Source organism: Eurytemora carolleeae, unplaced genomic scaffold (genome assembly GCF_000591075.1).
Source record: "Eurytemora carolleeae unplaced genomic scaffold, Eaff_2.0 scaffold100, whole genome shotgun sequence".
NCBI classification, from domain to species: Eukaryota; Metazoa; Arthropoda; class Copepoda; order Calanoida; family Temoridae; genus Eurytemora; species Eurytemora carolleeae.
Window position 1 is genome coordinate 393,640 of NW_019396048.1, and position 20,059 is coordinate 413,698.

General features: G+C 31.8%; 1 protein-coding gene across 1 annotated transcript; it reads left to right on the forward strand.

The window, feature by feature from the left end:
- Positions 1-379: 379 nt before the first annotated feature.
- On the forward strand, positions 380-19,846 carry LOC111703601 (uncharacterized). The gene is made up of 16 exons (XM_023475589.1): positions 380-578; positions 877-960; positions 1,625-1,702; positions 2,272-2,674; positions 2,944-3,092; positions 3,634-3,725; positions 6,175-6,235; positions 7,931-7,993; positions 9,648-9,709; positions 10,342-10,416; positions 11,704-11,814; positions 14,165-14,257; positions 15,923-16,030; positions 16,320-16,365; positions 17,302-17,406; positions 19,306-19,846. The coding sequence occupies exons 1-16, from the start codon at positions 411-413 to the stop codon at positions 19,408-19,410; spliced, it is 1,803 nt and encodes a 600-aa protein (XP_023331357.1). The 5' UTR covers positions 380-410; the 3' UTR covers positions 19,411-19,846.
- The last annotated feature ends 213 nt before the right edge of the window (positions 19,847-20,059 follow it).

Below are 20,059 nucleotides of genomic sequence, written 5' to 3' on the forward strand. Positions count from 1 at the left end.
ATGCGATCGACAGTACTTGGGGCCCATAGACTTGATACCAATCTTATATATGTATTTATATGAATTTAATGTTGTTAAAAAGCAACTAGATTTACACCTAGCTAATAAATAAACTTATGAAGTGAAATGGGTCTGTGAACACTGCTCACATGATGTGTGTCATGTTCTTCGGAATATTTAAAATCAAAATTTGAGTCTAACAGGCGTCAATTTATAACAAGTCATTTTTGCAGAGAAAACGCTATTGAAAATAATTAGTTTTTAAAATTTTAAAAATATACAATTCAAGTTTAAGGCAAAGCTTTTAAGGATAAGATTAAATACCTAAGATTGACTTATATCAAAGTGAAGAAATAAGTGTGTTACTGTTTTCAGATACTATGTTGTAAAACAATCAAAATTCTTTCAAAATGTTGCACAAAAATCTTCGCACTGTACTCTACTACGTGATCGGGGTCACCTTTATATGTTTGATGATTGAATATAGAAAAAAGACGGACGACGACTTTTATAAACTGGATAAAAATCTGTACTCGGTAGTAACAGCTAGTTTACAACAGCTAGAGGCACAGCCACAGGTTAGAAGATTATCAAATGATTATGTTAAAAACATCAAAACCCTGAAATTATATAAAAATACCACCTTTACGCCATTTTCCAAAGATTCATTTTTTTGTAGATGAAAAATCTTCAAAAACTTATGTTTTTAGAAAATGTTTAATGCATGTATTGAGGATATATCAGTTAAAAATTACAAATTTTGTAGCTTTCCTTTAAAAATTATGGAATACGAAAAAAAAATTATGTTTTTGGATACCCATGTATCAACTCAACATTTCTGTCATTATCAATAATACTTTTAAATGATTTTTCTAGGAAACTGAGGATACAGACAATGAAGTTATTCCTTTACGAAACCGTGGAAAGGAGAAACCAGATTTTATATCAAGTAAATCTAAGGTAATCCGCCAAATCTTTCAAATAAAATATATTGGATATATAAATCTATTTAAGTATAATGGTTTAGAAAAAGAAAACTTTTAAACATGTCTTTCTTTAACATTTCTTTAAACAATCTTACACTATATTTACTTTATTTTATTTGAATTTTGTTTCAAATGAGGATTGTTCTGTGTTCAGTTTCGTTTTTCAACAAATCATTCATAAAATACCAATTAAACTAATGAGCTATACATTTTTAAAGTTTATAGAAATTTTACTTTTAATTATAATACTTTTAATTACAATACTTTTAATTACAATACTTTTAATTACAATACTTTTAATTACAATACTTTTAATTACAATACTTTTTATTACAATACTTTTAATTACAATTCAACCTTAAGTTTTTGTCTTGTAAATACTATTTTACATGGGGAAGAAAGAAACAAGTTTATATATTTACTTAATGTAGTATAAGTTAAAAGACTGAAAAAACGGCATTGTAATTTTCATAGAAGCATTTTTAATTTTTGAAATCAAATATACAGTTTTCTCCGCCTATGGGTATCTTAAAGAGCTAAAGTGTGCATTGTTTTAGTATCAATAATCTTACTAAACTGATCGGGGGGTGGTGTATACGCCTCTTTTCCCTTTATACATATATTCTTATTTTTTTCAGGCGCCTCAAAGAATCAGCAATGAGCTAAAAAGTAAATACAGAGAATGGAAAAAAGAACAAGTAACCAAAGGAAAAAAGGCAAAATCTTAAATTTCAAAATTCTGGAACAATAATAAATAAATATTCTTTTATTTTTTTATGATTTTTTCTTCCGGAGAAGATTTTTTAAAATCTAAGTCGATTATTTAATTGACGAATTTAGTGTGTTCAGTACAGTACAGTACAGTACAGTACAGTACATTACTGTACAGTACAGTACATTACATTACAGTACAGTACAGTACAGTACAGTACAGTACATTTCAGTACAGTACAGTACAGTACAGTACAGTACAGTACAGTACAGTACAGTACAGTACAGTACAGTACATTACAGTACAGTACAGTACAGTGCAGTACAGTACAGTAAAGTACAGTACAGTACAGTACAGTACAGTACAGTACAGTACATTACAGTACAGTACAGTACATTTCAGTACAGTACAGTACAGTACAGTACAGTACAGTACAGTACAGTACAGTACAGTACAGTACAGTACAGTACAGTACAGTACATTACATTACAGTACAGTACAGTACAGTACAGTACAGTACAGTACAGTACAGTACAGTACAGTACGGTACAGAACAGTACTGTACTGTTATAGGTTCAAGGACTTTACAAGCAGTGGAAGCATGACCAAGGACTCCTGGATGAAGATAATGATGAAGGGTCTGGATCAGATCCTACTAAACCTGGAAAATCTGGCAAACCTGTTCCTCAAGACGGAGAAGATTTTAAAACATGGAAACTGAAGAATGGGGGGAAGGGAGAGGATGAGAAGGGTTTGTATAAAAGATGGAAGGTGGAGAAGGGTTTGAATAAGAAGAATGAGACAAAGGCAGAGGATGGAGAGGATTTTAAATCTTGGAAAAAGAAAAATGGCGGAGAAGAAGGAGACGTTCTGGGACTTTACAAGAAATGGAAAGCGGAAAAGGGATTGAATAAGAAAAAGAAAGTGAAGGAACTCGAAGATTATGTTGAAATAGAACAGAGGAAAATTGAAAGCGGTAAAACAACTTTTTTATAATTTCAATTTTTTTAGTTTAGAAGAAATCTCCTACATTTCCACTTCTACTTCATCCTTCATAGAGGGAATTTGCATAACTCTAACCAATATTTCACTTATCTATTGCATTTATAAAGAGAAAATATAGTTTAGGGCAAAAGTCGTGCTTTATGAGATTTTAGAACCAATGTTCAATAATTAATTGTGGTAGAAACCATGTTAACACTACCGGTTCTTTTTTGACATTTACAAAGTACAAACCTATTCCAGGCATTCTTCCTGACGAGCCTAAACATGATGAGAAGGAAGAAGAAGAAGATGAGGAAGAAGAAGATGGAAACAAGGAAGAAGATTTAAAGAAGGAGTTCAAGGAACCAGTTTCTGAATATACTCCCCCAGATCCAGACCATAGCTGTGTAGTAAGTTTTTTCTTCAAATTATTGATATAATAATAATACTAATGATGATATTTATAACTAGTTTGGGAACCCAGCGCTGCCCAGGTTACTGAAAGTTACTCATGCCGTGTAACTTGGGCAGAGCTATTCTTATCCCATTCCATCCCATCCGGCCCCTTCTACCGGGAAACTAATTTTCGCTTTTAAAGTCGACCCACTCAATTTAGAATCTCAAAACCAAGTTAAGAACATTGCTTTGGTTCTCCCGAGTTTCCCAATCAAAATTTGAGGAAAACCGGTCCGGGGATTACTTAGTTATGATCGGACAAACAAACAAACAGATACCCAAACATAGATTACAACTTTATATATATATAGATAGATAATAAAAATAACAATAGTAACTATAAAGATACTAAAGATAATAATAATAATTATAATAGAAATAGTTATAACAATAATAATGATAATAGTGATACTAATGATAATTCAGCAGTTCCCATTTTAATATTTAATTGGTTTATTTATATCATAAGTAATTGATTAATAATCTTTTATTTAGAATTTTACGTTTACGGACGAGTTACTAAAACGTGCTGAGGATGTAAAGGAACAGTGCTCTAGACTTGGAGAAGAGGTAGCAGATCAGTCCAGGTAAAGGGACAGTGCTCTAGACTTGGAGAAGAGGTGGCAGATCAGTCAAGGTAAAAGGACAGTGCTCTAGACTTGGAGAAGAAGTAGCAGATCAGTCAAGGTAAAGGGACAGTGCTCTAGACTTGGAGAAGAGGTGGCAGATCAGTCTAGGTAAAGGGACAGTGCTCTAGTCTAGTAGAAGAGGTAACAGATTAGTCCAGGTAAAGAGACAGTGCTCTAGACTTGGAGAAGAGGTAGTAGATCAGTCTAGGTAAAGGGACAGTGCTCTAGAGAGGAGGTAACAGATCAGTCCAGGTAAAGGAACAATGCTGTAGACTTGGAGAAGAAGTAGCAAATCAGTCCAGGTAAAGGGAAAGTGCTCTAGACTTGGAGATGAGGTGGCATTCCAGGTGAAGGGAACAGTGCTCTAGACTTAGAGAGGAGGTAGCATTCCAGGTAAAGGGACAGTGCTCTAGACTTGGAGAAGAGGTAGCAGATCAGGCTAGGTAAAGGGATAGTGCTCTATTCTAAGAGAAGATGTATTAGATCAGTCCAGGTAAAGGGACAATGCTCTAGACTTGGAGAAGAGGTAGAAGATCAGTCCAGGTAAAGGGACAGTGCTCTGGTCTAGTAGAAGAGGTAGTAGATCAGTCCAGGTAAAGGGACAATGCTCTAAACTTGGAGAAGAGGTAGAAGATCAGTCCAGGTAAAGGGACAGTGCTCTAGACTTGGAGAAGACGTAGAAGATCAGTCCAGGTAAAGGGACAGTGCTCTAGTCTAGTAGAAGATGTAGCAGATCAGTCCAGGTAAAGGGACAGTGCTCTAGACTTGGAGAAGAGGTAGTAGATCAGTCCAGGTAAAGGGACAGTGCTCTAGTCTAGGTGGAGAGGTAGAAGATCAGTCCAGGTAAAGGGACAGTGCTCTAGTCTAGTAGAAGATGTAGCAGATCAGTCCAGGTAAAGGGACAGTGCTCTAGTCTAAGAGAGGAGGTAGTAGATCCGTCCAGGTAAAGGGACAGTGCTCTAGACTAGGATAAGAGGTAGCAGATCAGTCCAGGTAAAGGGACAGTGCTCTAGACTTGGAGAAGAGGTAGCAGATCAGTCCAGGTAAAGAGACAGTGCTCTAGCCTTGGAGAAGAGGTAGTAGATCAGTCCAGGTAAAAGGACAGTGCTCTAGACTTGGAGAAGAGGTAGCAGATCAGTCCAGGTGAAGTGACAGTGCTCTAGACTTGGAGAAGAGGTAGCAGATCAGTCCAGGTGAAGTGACAGTGCTCTAGACTTGGAGGATAGGTAGCAAATCAGTCTAGGTAAAAGGACAGTGCTCTAGACTTGGAGAAGAGGTAGCAGATCAGTCCAGGTGAAGTGACAGTGCTGTAGACTTGGAGGATAGGTAGCAAATCACTCTAGGTAATAGCGTCATAGAAAATATATGATAGGTTGTGCACTTGTTTATACTCTGCCGGCTGCAAGGGAAAAATTGCTGTAGACAAGGCCATATTATGAAACACTGTCCGAGATGAACTTACAAGAATCTAGAATTCTTTTGTCGAAAATATCCACTCCTTGCCTATCCTTTCTTATCCCATTTGTCATTATTAATTCGGAAATCTGGCAATGTTTAGCAGTGACTTTTATTTTTTAACCTGTAAGAATATAAAAAATGAACAATAGCTGGATGAAAAGCAGATGCATCATCATTCCTGAATATAACTTGACACCTCTGCATGGAAAACAAATAGTAATATGCGTAATATTAGGAATAAAGAAATTCAGAAATATGCAAAATGCATTTTTCCCTTGTCTACAAGGGATTAGAATGCGAAGATCTTAAAGTGAGGAACAGAAAACAGATTTACATGATCAGCTAAAAAGAAGATACAACAGTCAGAGCAAAAAAAATCACTGCCCTTCATAAAATTTTGTTAAAAAAATTTTAATTCAAAAATAAATTGTAAAAAACACACATTAGATTGCTTGAATATTATATTCATATCCACACTTTTTTTATCACACTGTAAGATAAGATTTAATGTTTACTCCACTGATTCCTTTTTACCAACTTTATGTCGTGTATACGATGTATACTCAATAATCAAAAAAAAAATAAAAAATACAATTATTCCTGGCAATACTTTTTAAGATTACTATTAAAAAATGGTAGTGATAATCTAAAAAGAGCGTTATTTTGAAAGCTGGTTTTAATAAAAGTCGAATATAAAAAAATATTTTTTTATATTTGTATATATGTTAGCTATAATTACTGGCCAAACGGCTGGATCGAATGAGATGATTTTTTAAAAGAAATTCATGGGTAACAAAGGCTAAAAGATTATTTTTTCAAAAATCGATTTTCATTCAAAATTCAATTTTTTATGTTTATTCGAAACTTTTATTTGGATGGGCAACGCTGGGCACTTTAGCTTGTAAATAATAATTTTATTTGAAATATTTTGATTAAAATTCTTGTTAAGAATGTTGAGCCGCCTGCGGTGGGCTGTGGACGAAAGACTTCTCTATTGTCCCGTGTTTAAGGTATTGTTGGGAAAAATTCTCATTTCGACAAATTCTGTGGAAAAAGAGGAATTTCCATTAAAAAAGTCAGCAATCGTTTTCGCTATTAAAAAATTGAAAAACAAAAATACAGGTCGATTTCTTTAATTGGATGTCAAATCCGCAAAATTGAATACAAAGAAATCTTCCAATTATATGATTACTGTAATTCCCGAAGTAAAAATGGCTACATCCTGAAAAAAATATTACATGTCTTCCTTAATCAGATCAAACAATGTAATAAATACAGTATTGTATCTTCATTTTTCTCCATTTCCTCCCTAAACTAATGTTTTCAAAACTGTTTAATTATGATTTCTGACCTGCAGTCGCAAAGACTTTGAAGGACCCTTGATATATTTAGAATACGATTTCAGCTTTTAAAATATTAAATTCGTCCCTCATGTGATGTAACAAAGTCAAATTGTCCAAATATCGAGTTAAAACTTCAAAGTTTGAAAATTGTTTGAGAGCCTCCGTCAATATATTCTAGTTGAACTGAGAATGTAGTATTCTGGAGCGATTTTTATAGGATTCATTTTAGACATATAAAACGTTTTAGTGATGTATAATTACTTAGTTTGAGCTCAAAGCCGACGTTCAAATCATCAATTTGGGTGATTACGTTTTGAGAATCGATTTTTTAAAATAACTAAATAACGACGACGAAAAAAATTCTACAATTAACTTATGTGTCAATAGAAATTTGTCAATGAATCAATGTTAGAATCAAATTTCTTTTTCATCATTATATTGAATTTCTTATTCTTTACAAATTTTTCAAAAGTCGTCTTTTCAATAAAATTTCCAGAAAATCTACAGAAAATAAAATATTTGTGAACAATGAGAGATTACATAAACTAATAACTAAAAAAAGATTACCTATTTTCGATGATAAGAGATAATTTTTATTTTCTCAACCTATTCCTAAACAGCTCATTAGTATCCTTCAGAATTTTTGTTACATTTTTTGTCGTCGATATTTAATAATTTTAAAAAATAAATTTATAAAACGTTACTACCCAAATGAATGATTTTTAAAGTCTACTTTGTGCTCAAACTCAATAATTATATATCATTAAAGCGTTTTATACGCCTTTCATGAATCCTAAAAAATGTCTCGACAATACATTGACGGTCACTCCCTTTGAGCAGAGAAAGATTAACAATGCTGGAGATAATTAATTTCTATATCAAATTTCATATTAAAATTATCTTTTTGTCAGCATGTAGAATTATCTAACCTTATCTGCATATTTTCCTAAATTTGATTACAAAAATTGATTTTCCCAATTATTGAGAGAAGAAAAATGAATCGACACACCTACCTATATAACTACCTATCTACCTACCTACCTACCTACCTACCTACCTACCTACCTACCTACCTACCTACCTACCTACCTACCTACCTACCCACCTAACTACCTACCTAACTACCTACCTACCTACCTACCTACCTACCTACCTACCTACCTATCTACCCACCTAACTACCTACCTAACTGCCTATCCACCTACCTACCAACCTGCTTAGCTACCTACCTACCTACCTACGCATCATACGTACCTTCCTATCTACCTACCTTCTTCTTACCTACACTACATACCTATCCACCTACCTACATATATATACCTACCTACCTACATACCTACCTCTACCTCCCTATCTATCTAGGCTGCATCTACTACCTGGTTAGTTAACTATCTCAAGCTATCTGGAAGTAAGATTAGTTCTAAGGTAAATATTAATCTTTTAAAATGAAAATATAGAATAAATGTAAAAGGAACTGATTTCTTGCCAAAAAGTCTTACTTTTAATCGGACTTTAACTTTAAAACCCGATGTAGTAGATCTTTGATTTGTCAAAGCATGAACTAATTTATATAAAAATGTATAAAGTAGTTATCTCTTTTATTGTGTGCGTCCGATCATTTGACCGATTTGCCTCAAATTTTGTTTGAAAAACTCGGTCGAATATTCTTAGCTTGGCTTAAAGGTTGTTTGTTGACTTTTAAAGAGAAAGTTTGGTTTGCAGGCAAAACTGGGTTCCCAAGTTAATGTTAGATAGAATAGTTTTAAATATAATAGGCTTACACCATCAGAGTTGCAAGAACTCAGTTCCTTTATCGAAACTCAAAAAATTCTAATATTGTTAGAAAAGATAATATGATCAAAATTGTTGTCATACTAAACTTCTGCTTTTCTCTTTAATTCAAAATTTCTTGGCTCCTTGTTCCTAATTAATTGATTGATTTTGAACTGAAACATCTGTAAAATATACAGTCTCTGTAAAATATACAGTTTCTGAATACAGATGAGATATATGGGTTATGTCAATATGAAAAGATGAAAAGGCAAAGGATCAAACAGTGTTTCAAATTAGTCAACTTGATTTTAATTAATCGGTTCAAAGGGACTGGAAGCGTAATTTCAAGTGACCCTAAAAGCAAAGATTGCAATGCCCGATTCACCATCGTATCCTTAAAAGTTTTATCTGACCGGCCAAGAATGAACGTAAACTTAAAATTTGCGACAAATGATTATTTTCGGTTGTGGTCTCTCTCTAATTGTCACTTGCGCATTTCTACTTTTCATACATACCTAAAACAAACGACAATATCTTCCACATTATTGATCAGATAACGGTTTCAAGGGCACCGTTGTTATGGCATCTCTTTGCATGGCTACAGTCCCTTTAAATTACCCAATTTGTTCATGTTTTTATTTTTCGCTGTTAAAAATATAGTTTGAATTTTAGAGATTTTCATTTTCTCTGACTTTTGATACTTTTTCATACATTTTTTATAAATGTTTCAACAGTTGACATTTTTAGAGCAGCACCCTTGGGATTTCAAAATATAAAAAAATATTTTAAGACTTGTATGGTAATGTTGGNCATAAAAAAATTAATATTTTTTGAAAAAGCTGATTGTTTTGCCTGTCCTTGCTGAAGTGGTCACTTTATCATCATTGACGAACATATATTCAGTAGATATTGCTAATTTATAATGAATTGCTTGATAACCCAACGTTGCCCATGCCCAGGGCACTCATAGTTTCTCCCGCTGTTTATCCGCGCTTGGTCGTAAATTACGATTTTATTCCACTCAATTTAATATCTCAAAACCAAACTAAGGACATTCCCGTGTTTTTCCCGAGTTCCCCAATCAAAATTTGAGGCATATCGGTCCAGGAGTTCCGAAGTTATGATCGGACAAACAAACAGACAGTAAGATATACTACAACTTTATATGTATTTAGATGCAGAGGAAAAATTTCAAATAATTTAGATTTTTTTCTTTTCGTTAGTCATGTATTTAAGAGCCCAACAATGTGTTTGGTTGGAAATGGAGACTCTTTTTGAATTACATTAACAATCCCTTTAATTCTAGGTCGGAAATCTTCACACAAGAATAACAAATCTTTTTCCGGCTCCTTCATCATTTAAACTAAGGTAGAAGATAAACAATAAAAAATTTTTTATTTATTTTAACTGTATCAACGTGATGGTATAAACCTTTAATATTTCAAAATTAGATTCAGAATTCATAGTTTGAAATATCTTATGTTAACGACATTGGATTGCAAATGTATAGGGATTTGAATTTCAGAGTTTGAGGCAAAGTCTTTCCCTCTGAAGTACTCCTCCCATCGACTCCTAATAGCTGATTTTAAAACTTAAAACATTGAATCTCAATTAACCTTAAATTTTAATTGAATGCAGTAATGACCAGAAAAATGTAGTTTCTGGAAATATAATCGCCTTTGGTCATTCTTTTATGTAAAATTGTAAAATTGCGCTCTAGATTCTCAGAGGAATTGAGCCTTTGCCACAAATCTTCTAATCTCCATATATGTTCAACCCAATTTCGTAGACCTTTGATATTTCGAACCATTAATTCTGTTAGATCAAATAATTTAGGTTTGAAACATTAAAATTTCAAAATTTTATATAATTATTTACAATTACATAATTTTCATTGATTTTTCATAATTTATTAAAACACAAAGACAACAACTATTCCACTGTTTAATGGCATGCCCATTGCCCATTGTACTTATTCAATAAACATATTTTTGCTGTAGGAAAAAAATCTACGATGAATCTCTGAAGTTTATTATTGTCCGACATCCATTCGAAAGACTTGTTTCTGCATACAGGTACACTATAGGTTCAGTAGAAGTAAATTTTTCCATTTACTGATAGCGCCGATTGAAGGATTCATACCTCTAATTGGATAATGAGATAGATAGAAAGATAGACGTTACCGCCAGACTATTTCTATTGGTTCAGAATAGACAACAAACACATAACTGAACCCTGATTGGATCAGGTGCTAATGGACAGGTATACAGAAATGTGTATTTAATTATCGCTATACATCATTCTTTTATATTTTCATAATGTGATATTTCAGTTTTTGGAATATACATAAATAGAAGATTTTAATATTTAATCTTGTCTATTGCTTTAACAAGTTGACGCGGGGTGTGTGTATACCAGAGATAGCAGATTAATGTAAGCTGTTTTACATCCATGTATATTTTCTTTTCTCTGTTTTTTATATCGAATAAACGCCAAAACGGCTGAACCGATCGGGCCCAATTTTTGTGGCAACTCTCTCAATACTTTTTGAAATTTAAATTTTTGATCTTAGAAAATCCACAAATTTAACAGAAAAATTTGCCGAAAGTGTGTTGATATGGACAAGCAGCATTTAAAATCTGCTACTACTAGAAAAGAGTCAATTGTTTAACATCGGTTTCATTCTAAAGAAGTGCTATTCGAAATATAACTTCAATAAATTCTGTAAAGATTCTTTCACTTCAATTTCACATTGCTTCAAATTCAAATCTAAATTTTTCCTAGAACAAGAAATGCAAAGAAAGAACACAATGAAACCTTTTTGTTTTTGTTTTTATCACTTCAATTTAAAATTTCATTTGAATATATAAATTTAGCTTTTTTTCAGATCAATAGACAGGATTAAGTAGGTAATCAATTATCTAGGTTTATGTTTTAGAAAGAACCCCAATATCCAGGTTCATGATTTAGTAGGAATCCACTATCCAAGTTTATTATCTACTATTTAGGGATAAACTGGTCGGGTTTAGTAGGAACCCAAACTACCTAGGGATGCAAAGGTTTATAATCTACAATTTAGGGATAAACTGGCTGGGTTTAGTAGGAACCCTCACTACCTAGGGATGCGAAAGTTTATTATCTACTATTTAGGGATAAACTGGCTGGGTTTAGTAGGAACCCTCACTACCTAGGGATGCGAATGTGTATTATTTACTATTTAGGGATAAACTGGCTGGGTTTAGTAGGAACCCTCACTACCTAGGAATGCAAAGGCTTATTATCTATTATTTAGGGATAAACTGCAGGCCGGGTTTAGTACCCTCACTACCTAGGGATGCGAAGGCTTATTATCTACTATTTAGGGATAAACTGGCTGGGTTTAGTAGGAACCCTCACTACCTGGGGATGCGAAGGCTTATTATCAGTAAATACAGGAAAAATTCTGCTGACAACTCAACCATCCCAACTTTCAGGTAACAACAGTTTTTAGTTGAACAATTTTTAAAGCTAACAAAATATTCCTTGAAAATATTGAGTTAAAAAAAATTATATATATACTTTGCTTGTCAGTTTGTCCGTTTGAACCAAATAAAGGTCAAAACAGCTGAACCGATCGAGCCCAATTTATTGTGGGACCTCAGATAACCTCAGGGAAGGTTTATTCATGATCAAAATTTCAAAAATTAGCCTCAAACAAATTTCGATTGTCATCAAATTTTAAATGTCCAAGCTATTTTTGATCAAATCCGCGAACAAGAGAAAATATTCAATTGCAATAGAGGATGGACGCGAAGCGCCCTGAAAGCCTACTTATTTTTAGAATTCGTTACAACTTGACTTTACGAAACTAATTTCACTTAAAACTAATTAAAACTGATATGACAGTTTTAAAGTCTTCAGGGATAATTTTGTTCAAGAAATAGTAAAATATTTGAAAATTGCCAAAGAATTGAGACTTTGCCCCAAAATTAAATATCTTTAAGAGACCATATGGTGTAAATCTTTGTTATTTCAAACATATATTATTTGATATAACAGAATTCATAGTTTGAAATATTTAGTGTTTACGACATGGCATATATGGTCGCGTTCGGCTTCTCATTGCGTTCGTTCATCGTTTGTGAACGACCCATTTCGTTAGTTTTTTTTTTCAATAGTTCTAAGAAAATCACTTTGTTTATATTCTCTAAATTATAGTTTATTTTTCCTCTATTTCGTTCGTTTTCTCGCTGAACGATCTCTATAGTAATTACGTTCATAAAGTAAATCGTTAGTTCAGTTGAAACCATGATTGTTTCTTCAAAGGTTAGTTTGATTTTTTCGTTTTGTCCGTTCCTTCAGTAAAAAATCTGTTAGTCCAAGAATAATTTTTTCATTAATGAACTATCGTGTTTTTAAAAAATGTTGGAAAATCTGTTCGTGTATTAAAAAATATATCGTTTTTTCAAGTTCAATGAAACGATTTCAAGTCGTTCATCCATTGTTCGTTTTTTCTGAATGACACCATCTCTTACGAAAATTTCGTTCGTTCACAAAAACGATGCACATCTCTAGTTGTAGACTTGATGTGCATCTCTAGTTGTAGACCCGATGCACATCTCTAGTTGTAGACTCGATGCACATCTCTAGTTGTAGACCCGATGCATATCTCTAGTTGTAGACTCGATGCACATCTCTAGTTGTAGACTCGATGCACATCTCTAGTTGTAGACTCGATGCACATCTCTAGTTGTAGACTTGATTCACATCTCTAGTTGTAGACTCGATTCACATCTCTAGTTGTAGACTCGATCACATCTCTAGTTGTAGACTTGATTCACATCTCTAGTTGTAGACTCGATGCACATCTCTAGTTGTAGACTCGATGCACATCTCTAGTTGTTGACTCGATGCACATCTCTAGTTGTAGACTTGATTCACATCTCTAGTTGTAGACCCGATGTACATCTCTATATGGTACCAATAATATCTTAGTAAAGATGTAATAAGGGGAAATATATTTAATAATATTTTGAAAATTTGCACAGCTTGCGAATAATGGAGATAATTTTCAAAAATATCAAAAATTATACACCAAATGTGACTGTTTTTCACTTGAAAATTAAAGTTTAACATTGTTTTAGAATTATATTTTGGGCACATATTTTACTTTTAAAATTTATTTTAACTTAATCGGAATAGATTATCTATTAAATGCTTTTTATGTTTAAGAAATAAAAAAATGTTATTATCCGAAATCTCTGACTATCAAATTTTAAAGGCTTTCTGTAAACAATTTTCCAGTTCATTCAATAAAATTTTTTTATGTTTAGTCATAAACTATAATGATCCTCTAAATTTTAACAGTTTCAGTTTTGAACATTGTAAACTTTGGAATTTAGTTAAGATTATCCCACCGGGCTATCTTTAGGAAACTTTATAAAGTTATATAAGAGATCTCCGTAGAGTTGGGATTAGGTAGATTGCAAAAAAAAGTTGTTTCAGATGAATTTCAATTAAGTTGTAATCAAATACAAACTGTTTGTTTAGTTTTCAAACTAATCCAACTCTTCTGCAAACTTTGCATATATTTGATTGTTTGCTATGGAAGCTTCTTCACAGAAAATTAGAGAAAATCCGTCGTAAGCAGATCTTAAAATCCGGGAAAAACTCTTGAGCTCATTTTGATCATGCACACTCTGGAATCTTAATAGTTGCTATCAACTCCTTCTGACACAAAATTTATAAAGAAATGTGTTTCAGGTTTTAGACTTTGTCGATAAAACATTGGCATTCCAAACAGGAACAAAAACAACCAAATTAAAAAGAAACATATTATTTTAGAGAATCTGTTGATTTTGTACTGGACGAGTTGAAAGAAATGGAAAAAGGATCAAGTACAGTGAACATAGATGGACATTTTATGCCATATACGAGGTAGTATTTTCATCATTGTCGACCCACTCTCCACTAAGTTCCACCCCCCCCTCTCCTTTGTATTTTAACTAAAGGGTATCGTTACATTTTGGAAGATTTTGGGTCAAGAATGGGCCTAAACCTGGCAAATAATGGGCCTAAACCTGGCAAATAATGGGCCTACACCTGGCAAATAATAGACCTAAACCTGGCAAATAATAGACCTAAACCTGGCAAATAGTAGACCAAAACTTAGCAAATAATGGGCCTAAACCTGGAAAGTAATGGGCCGAAGCCTGGAAAATAATAAACCTAAACCTGTCAAAAAATGGGCCTACACCTGGCAAATAATAGACCTAAACTTGGCAAATAATGGACCTGAACATCGCAAAAAGTAGGCCTAAGCCTGGGAAATAATGGGCCTAATCCTGGCAAATAATGGACCTAAACCTGGCAAATAGTGGGCCTAAACCAGGTAAATAATGGGCCTAATCCTGGCAAATAATGGACCTAAACCTGGCAAATAATGGGCCTAAACCTGGCAAAGCTTTTTAAAACGTTTCCTCATATTAAGTACGGTTTTTTTCCACAATATAATTTTCTTCTCAAAATACAGTAGCAAAACAAAAAAACATAAAAACTTGATTGGAGAGAAAATGTAAAGAATTTATATAAAAATATGTCAGTCTATTTTCAAATACTATTGAAAGGTTTTTCTTTTTTCTATTCCTTGTATTTCTATCTTCGAACATTTTACAAAATAGAAAAGAATTTTTTAATCCCATTTTCTAGCAATTCATCAGTCAAGCTATTCATAAATTCATCCGTCTGTCTATTCATCCTTTCATCAGTCTATTTATTCATCAATTGATCAATCTATCTATTCGTCAGTTCATCAATCTATCTATTCAGCAATTGGTCTGACCCTCTCTTTATGTTATAAATATCTTCTATATAATAAAACAAGACATTCATATATATGTTGCCTAAAGCCAGCCAAACGGCTGGACCATATGGGCTGACATTTTTTGTGGACACTCATGGGTGGCCGGGGTGTGTCAAAGGCTTTTTTTTCAAATTAAAAAAAAATCGAAATTTTTAAAAAACATTTTTCCACGGGCAACGCCGGGCCCTTCAGCTAGTTGTATATATTAAGTATATATGTTCACCTTTAATCTAATATATGGTATTATCTTAAGCAAAGAATAGAAAATCTAGAACATTGTTAGAGAAATCTAGAAAAAACAAAGAAGAAAATAATGTAAACTTTCTTTAAAAAAATTAATGAATGCAATTTTAAGGAAGGGATGTAATTCTATTATAATAAGAGTTACTTTTAAGTATCAAAGGTTGAAGGGACCATGATGAGAATTCGAAATATTAGTATATCTAATTTGTTGCAGTTTAAAGGCACCATTGTAAATCAACCCACTCTAGCACTCTATAAATATAAGTATATCTAATTTGTCGCAGTTTAAAGGCACTATTGTAAATCAACCCACTCTAGCACTCTATAAATATAGGACGATCACTTGAAATATCAGTATATCTAATTTGTCGCAGTTTAAAGGCACTATTGTAAATCAACCCACTCTAGCACTCTATAAATACAGGCCGATCACTTGAAATTGTGTTGACTGTCTAATTGTGAAATCAACATTTATATTAATACTGTTAAATGTTTAGACGATGTCTACCCTGTGGAATGAATTACGATCTGATAATAAAATTTGAAAGTTTTGAAGAAGATTCAAATTATATTATTCAACAATGTGGTCTGGACGATATACTCAGGTAATACAATCATAATCTTGTATTTTAAGAGAAATTTAAATCAATTTAAAAATGTTGCCAATTTTATTTTCATTCCTAAGTAGCAATTCAATATTTCTCAAAACACAATTTTTATATTTTTGAAAACATATTTTTGTTTTCAAACTAAAAAAATAAGTAAACGAAATTTTTTGTTATTATTACAACGAGAAATGGATAATTATTAACAAATTTGGATTTTATTAAATTTTTAAGTTTAAAGCATTTTGCACATGAAATTCATGTTATTATACAAATTATAATTTTTCAGTGTCACTCATGAAAACCCTGCCCCTACCGGACCTAAAACTGAACAGGTCAAAATATGGACTGAGTTTTTGCCACAAACTATTTGATCTAATAGAATTCATCGTTTTAAAATCTCTATAATAAAATCTAATATTTGTCTGCAGTAATTATGAATTATAACAGTTATTAACAAAATAATAGTACATTGAATATATTTAAAACTAATGCAGCTAGAGAGATTTAATAGCAATTAGAGCTGTTTTTACCAAGCTCTGTCCTTAAGATATAAATAGTTTTTTTGAAGAAGGTTTAAAATATCAAAGGTTTGCAAACAGATAGAAAATAGAGATAAGAAAATTTGAGTTTGTGGCAAAAACTCAGTCCCTTTCCAAAAGTCTGGAAAATTTCAAGACAGTATTTGTAATTTGTTTTCGGCTATTGATTTATTTTTCATTTTCAGCTTTCTAAAAATAATTTCAACTTTATGAACTACATTTACATTCAACAGCATTATTAATTTCTATTGATAATTTTTTTTAACCTTTGATCATATGGTTTTTATTATGCAAATAGTAGTACAGAAATGGCACGAAGCATTTGAAATCTCTAATTCAATTAGAATTGTTTTGAACAAACAAATTCCCTGTAGTAGAATCATTTAAACCTTCGATTGGAAGTTTGTGCAATTTATATTTAATTTTCTTTCTCAAAACAATTTTACTTTTCCAGTCTCAATTTCTAATACTGAAACTATAAAAGAGCTTTTGTAAAGTTGAACTTATTTTTTCAGTGGTGTAGGGTGGCCAGGAGGGGTTGGGTTCGTGAAATGTTATAAACCTTTTTCTGGTTAGTCAGCTTAAACATTATAGAACATTGTACATTTGTCAATTTGAACCGTTATTTTGTTCGTCGCTTAAACGTTGTAATTTTTTTTTCATTCTAAAGAACATTTTTCAAAACTATTTTTTTGATTTTGTTGATTTTTTAGAATTTTGTATTTTTAGGGATACAAGAATAAATCTAAGAAGAAGCAGAAAAAGAAATCCGAATCTCCTGCAATAGTTGATCCTGTGATGAGTAGTGCTCTCAAAACCCTACAATATTTTGAGGTAAACAAAATCATACAATATTTTGAGGTAAACAAAATCATACAATATTTTGAGGTAAACAAAATCATACAATATTTTGAGGTATACAAAATCATACAATATTTTGAGGTAAACTAAACCCTACAATATTTAGAGGTAAACAAAACTATACAATATTTTAAGGTAAACAAAACCCTACAATATTTTATGGTAAAAAATAATGTTGTTTATGCTTTTACCGTCTTTAACCAACGTGTACACCGACCAATGATTCCCACGCTCTGCCCATTTTCACCTTAAAACTGTGTACAAATACTTTTTTCGGGAAAATTTTTACTTAACCATGAGTTCACTCAAAATAAATTTCTACGAAACATACTTAGCAACGCTCTGGATGCAAAATTGGTCTTAGAAACTAGAAAGTAATTGTAAATAATTAAAATATGTTCGATCTATTCTGAAAATGACATGAATGCTACTCTACTGAAAGCAATGGTTAATGTTTAATGAAAGTCAAATTTATTTTTATATTTATGATCATTTTAGAATACTAAAAAATGATAATTAAGCCTTTTTGCTTCAAATTACTTTTTGTTAACAATTCTAGAAATAAAATGTAAGTAAAAATTTTAACTTTGTCTATTTAATATGTCTAGTTTTTCTATTCCTTACAAGACATTCTGTTCAAAATGTCTAAAAAATGTCGTTATTGGGAATGCTTTCGTAGTGATGGGCATCGTTTTGTAAACGAGCGAAATTTTTAATGAACGAGGGTTTCGTTTGAAAAAAACGAACACTGAACGAACAACTTGGATCGTTTGGAGAAATAAAAACTTTCATTTTTCAAAATCGATATTTTCGAAAAAAAAACTTTTTAAAATACGATCTTTTGTTTTTACTGAAAGAACAATTTTATTGAACAAACGATTTTACTGCATGAACGATCTTCCTGAACAAACGATTTTACTGAAAGAACGATTGTTCAGTGAAAAATTCTAACAAAATTAATGGAAAATGAACGACATTTTTAAGAACGAACAAAATCAATTGTTTTGATCAATTGAAAAAAAAACATGAACGAAATAAGCCGTTCATGAACAATGAACGAGCGAAATGAAAAAGCTGAACGCGCCAAACTCTATAAAAGAGTTCGCTCGTTTGATATTTAACAAATGTTAGGTTTTTCTACTGTCAGTTAAGGTTCAGGAACAATTTTGAAAAATTAATGAAAGAATTTCTGTCAAAAACATTTACGTTTTCTTGATCTAACTAATGAGCAAGAATCTTGTTTTGACGTTTTTACCCTGTTTGATAGATTTTTATTTTTTGTAAGTACGCTTCGTATGAAAACATGTTTTTATAATTGTTTCTTTTTTGTTAATATCTTTTATAAAATTGTATTCTGAGTCTGTTTATTTTTTAATAAAATCACAAAGTTGATAATTTTGATACAACAAAAACGAAACAGACCAAATTAATCTTCAGATCGCTTTAAATCATGATGTTTTGGTCGCCATTAAAGTCTCATTCTTTGTGGATAACACATTATAGATTTGTAGGAGCTGAAGATTTAATTACAATTATTACAATGCCCTTTATTTTTATTACCAAATAAAAAACTTCTAAAAATTTCCGATAAATAAAATAGAGATTACCTTCTGTGTAATAAATTATATTTTTATATATTTAAATATGTTGGTTATATTTATTTTTTTCAAACAATTTTTTTATAATTAAAATATTTTCAAATTCCACGGGCAACGCCGGGAACTTCAGCTAGTAATATTTGTGATCGCAAAGTATACTAAAATACATAAATAATACGCTAAGCATCCTTTCAAACAATCAGGCCTAACATCCTGTTTTATTTTATTTTATTTGATTAAATTTTGCTTTATCTATAATTGTTTTTCTTTTTAGGAAATTCCCGTGAGCAAGATAAAGCAGTTGTACATTCATTACAAGCTGGACTTTGAAATATTCGGCTATTCCGCCGACGATTACCTTTCACGAGAAGATGAATGAATGAGATCCTAAAAATGTTTGTTTAAAGAACTGAAAACTCGGCCCAATCTCTAATTTTTGATATTTCGGGCAAAGATAAAAGCATTCAAAAATTAGATTGTGTGGCTAATGTTAAATTTCTTTATAGTGACTGGTTATAATTATATTAAAATGAGAATTTGTTGTAAATATTTTTTTCAACTTCGCTTAGAACGCATCTGTGATATAGTTTTTTATGTAAAATTTGTAATGCTTCGCTTCGTATATTCTCTACTTCCACAAAAGTCAGATCAACAAAAGTTCGTTATATTTCTTAAAAAATCCGCCAAAAAGTATAATCATTCACATCAAGCATCAGCCATCATAGAACTATTATAGACCCGGTGAGAAATATTAATATATGTTAGATGTTTGCATAATTTGTAATAATTATTAGATAGAATATATAATATACGTACTTTATTTTTCTCAAACTACGGGTTAAAGGGTTTCTTTAAATACAGGGTCGGATAAAATTTCATCTACTGCAGTCCCTTTAAATGTATAATTTCATCTACAGTCCCTATAAATGTATACTTTCATTACCAGTCCCTTTAAATGTATAATTTCATCTACAGTCCCTTTAAATGTATAATTTCATCTACAGTCCCTTTAAATGTATAATTTCATC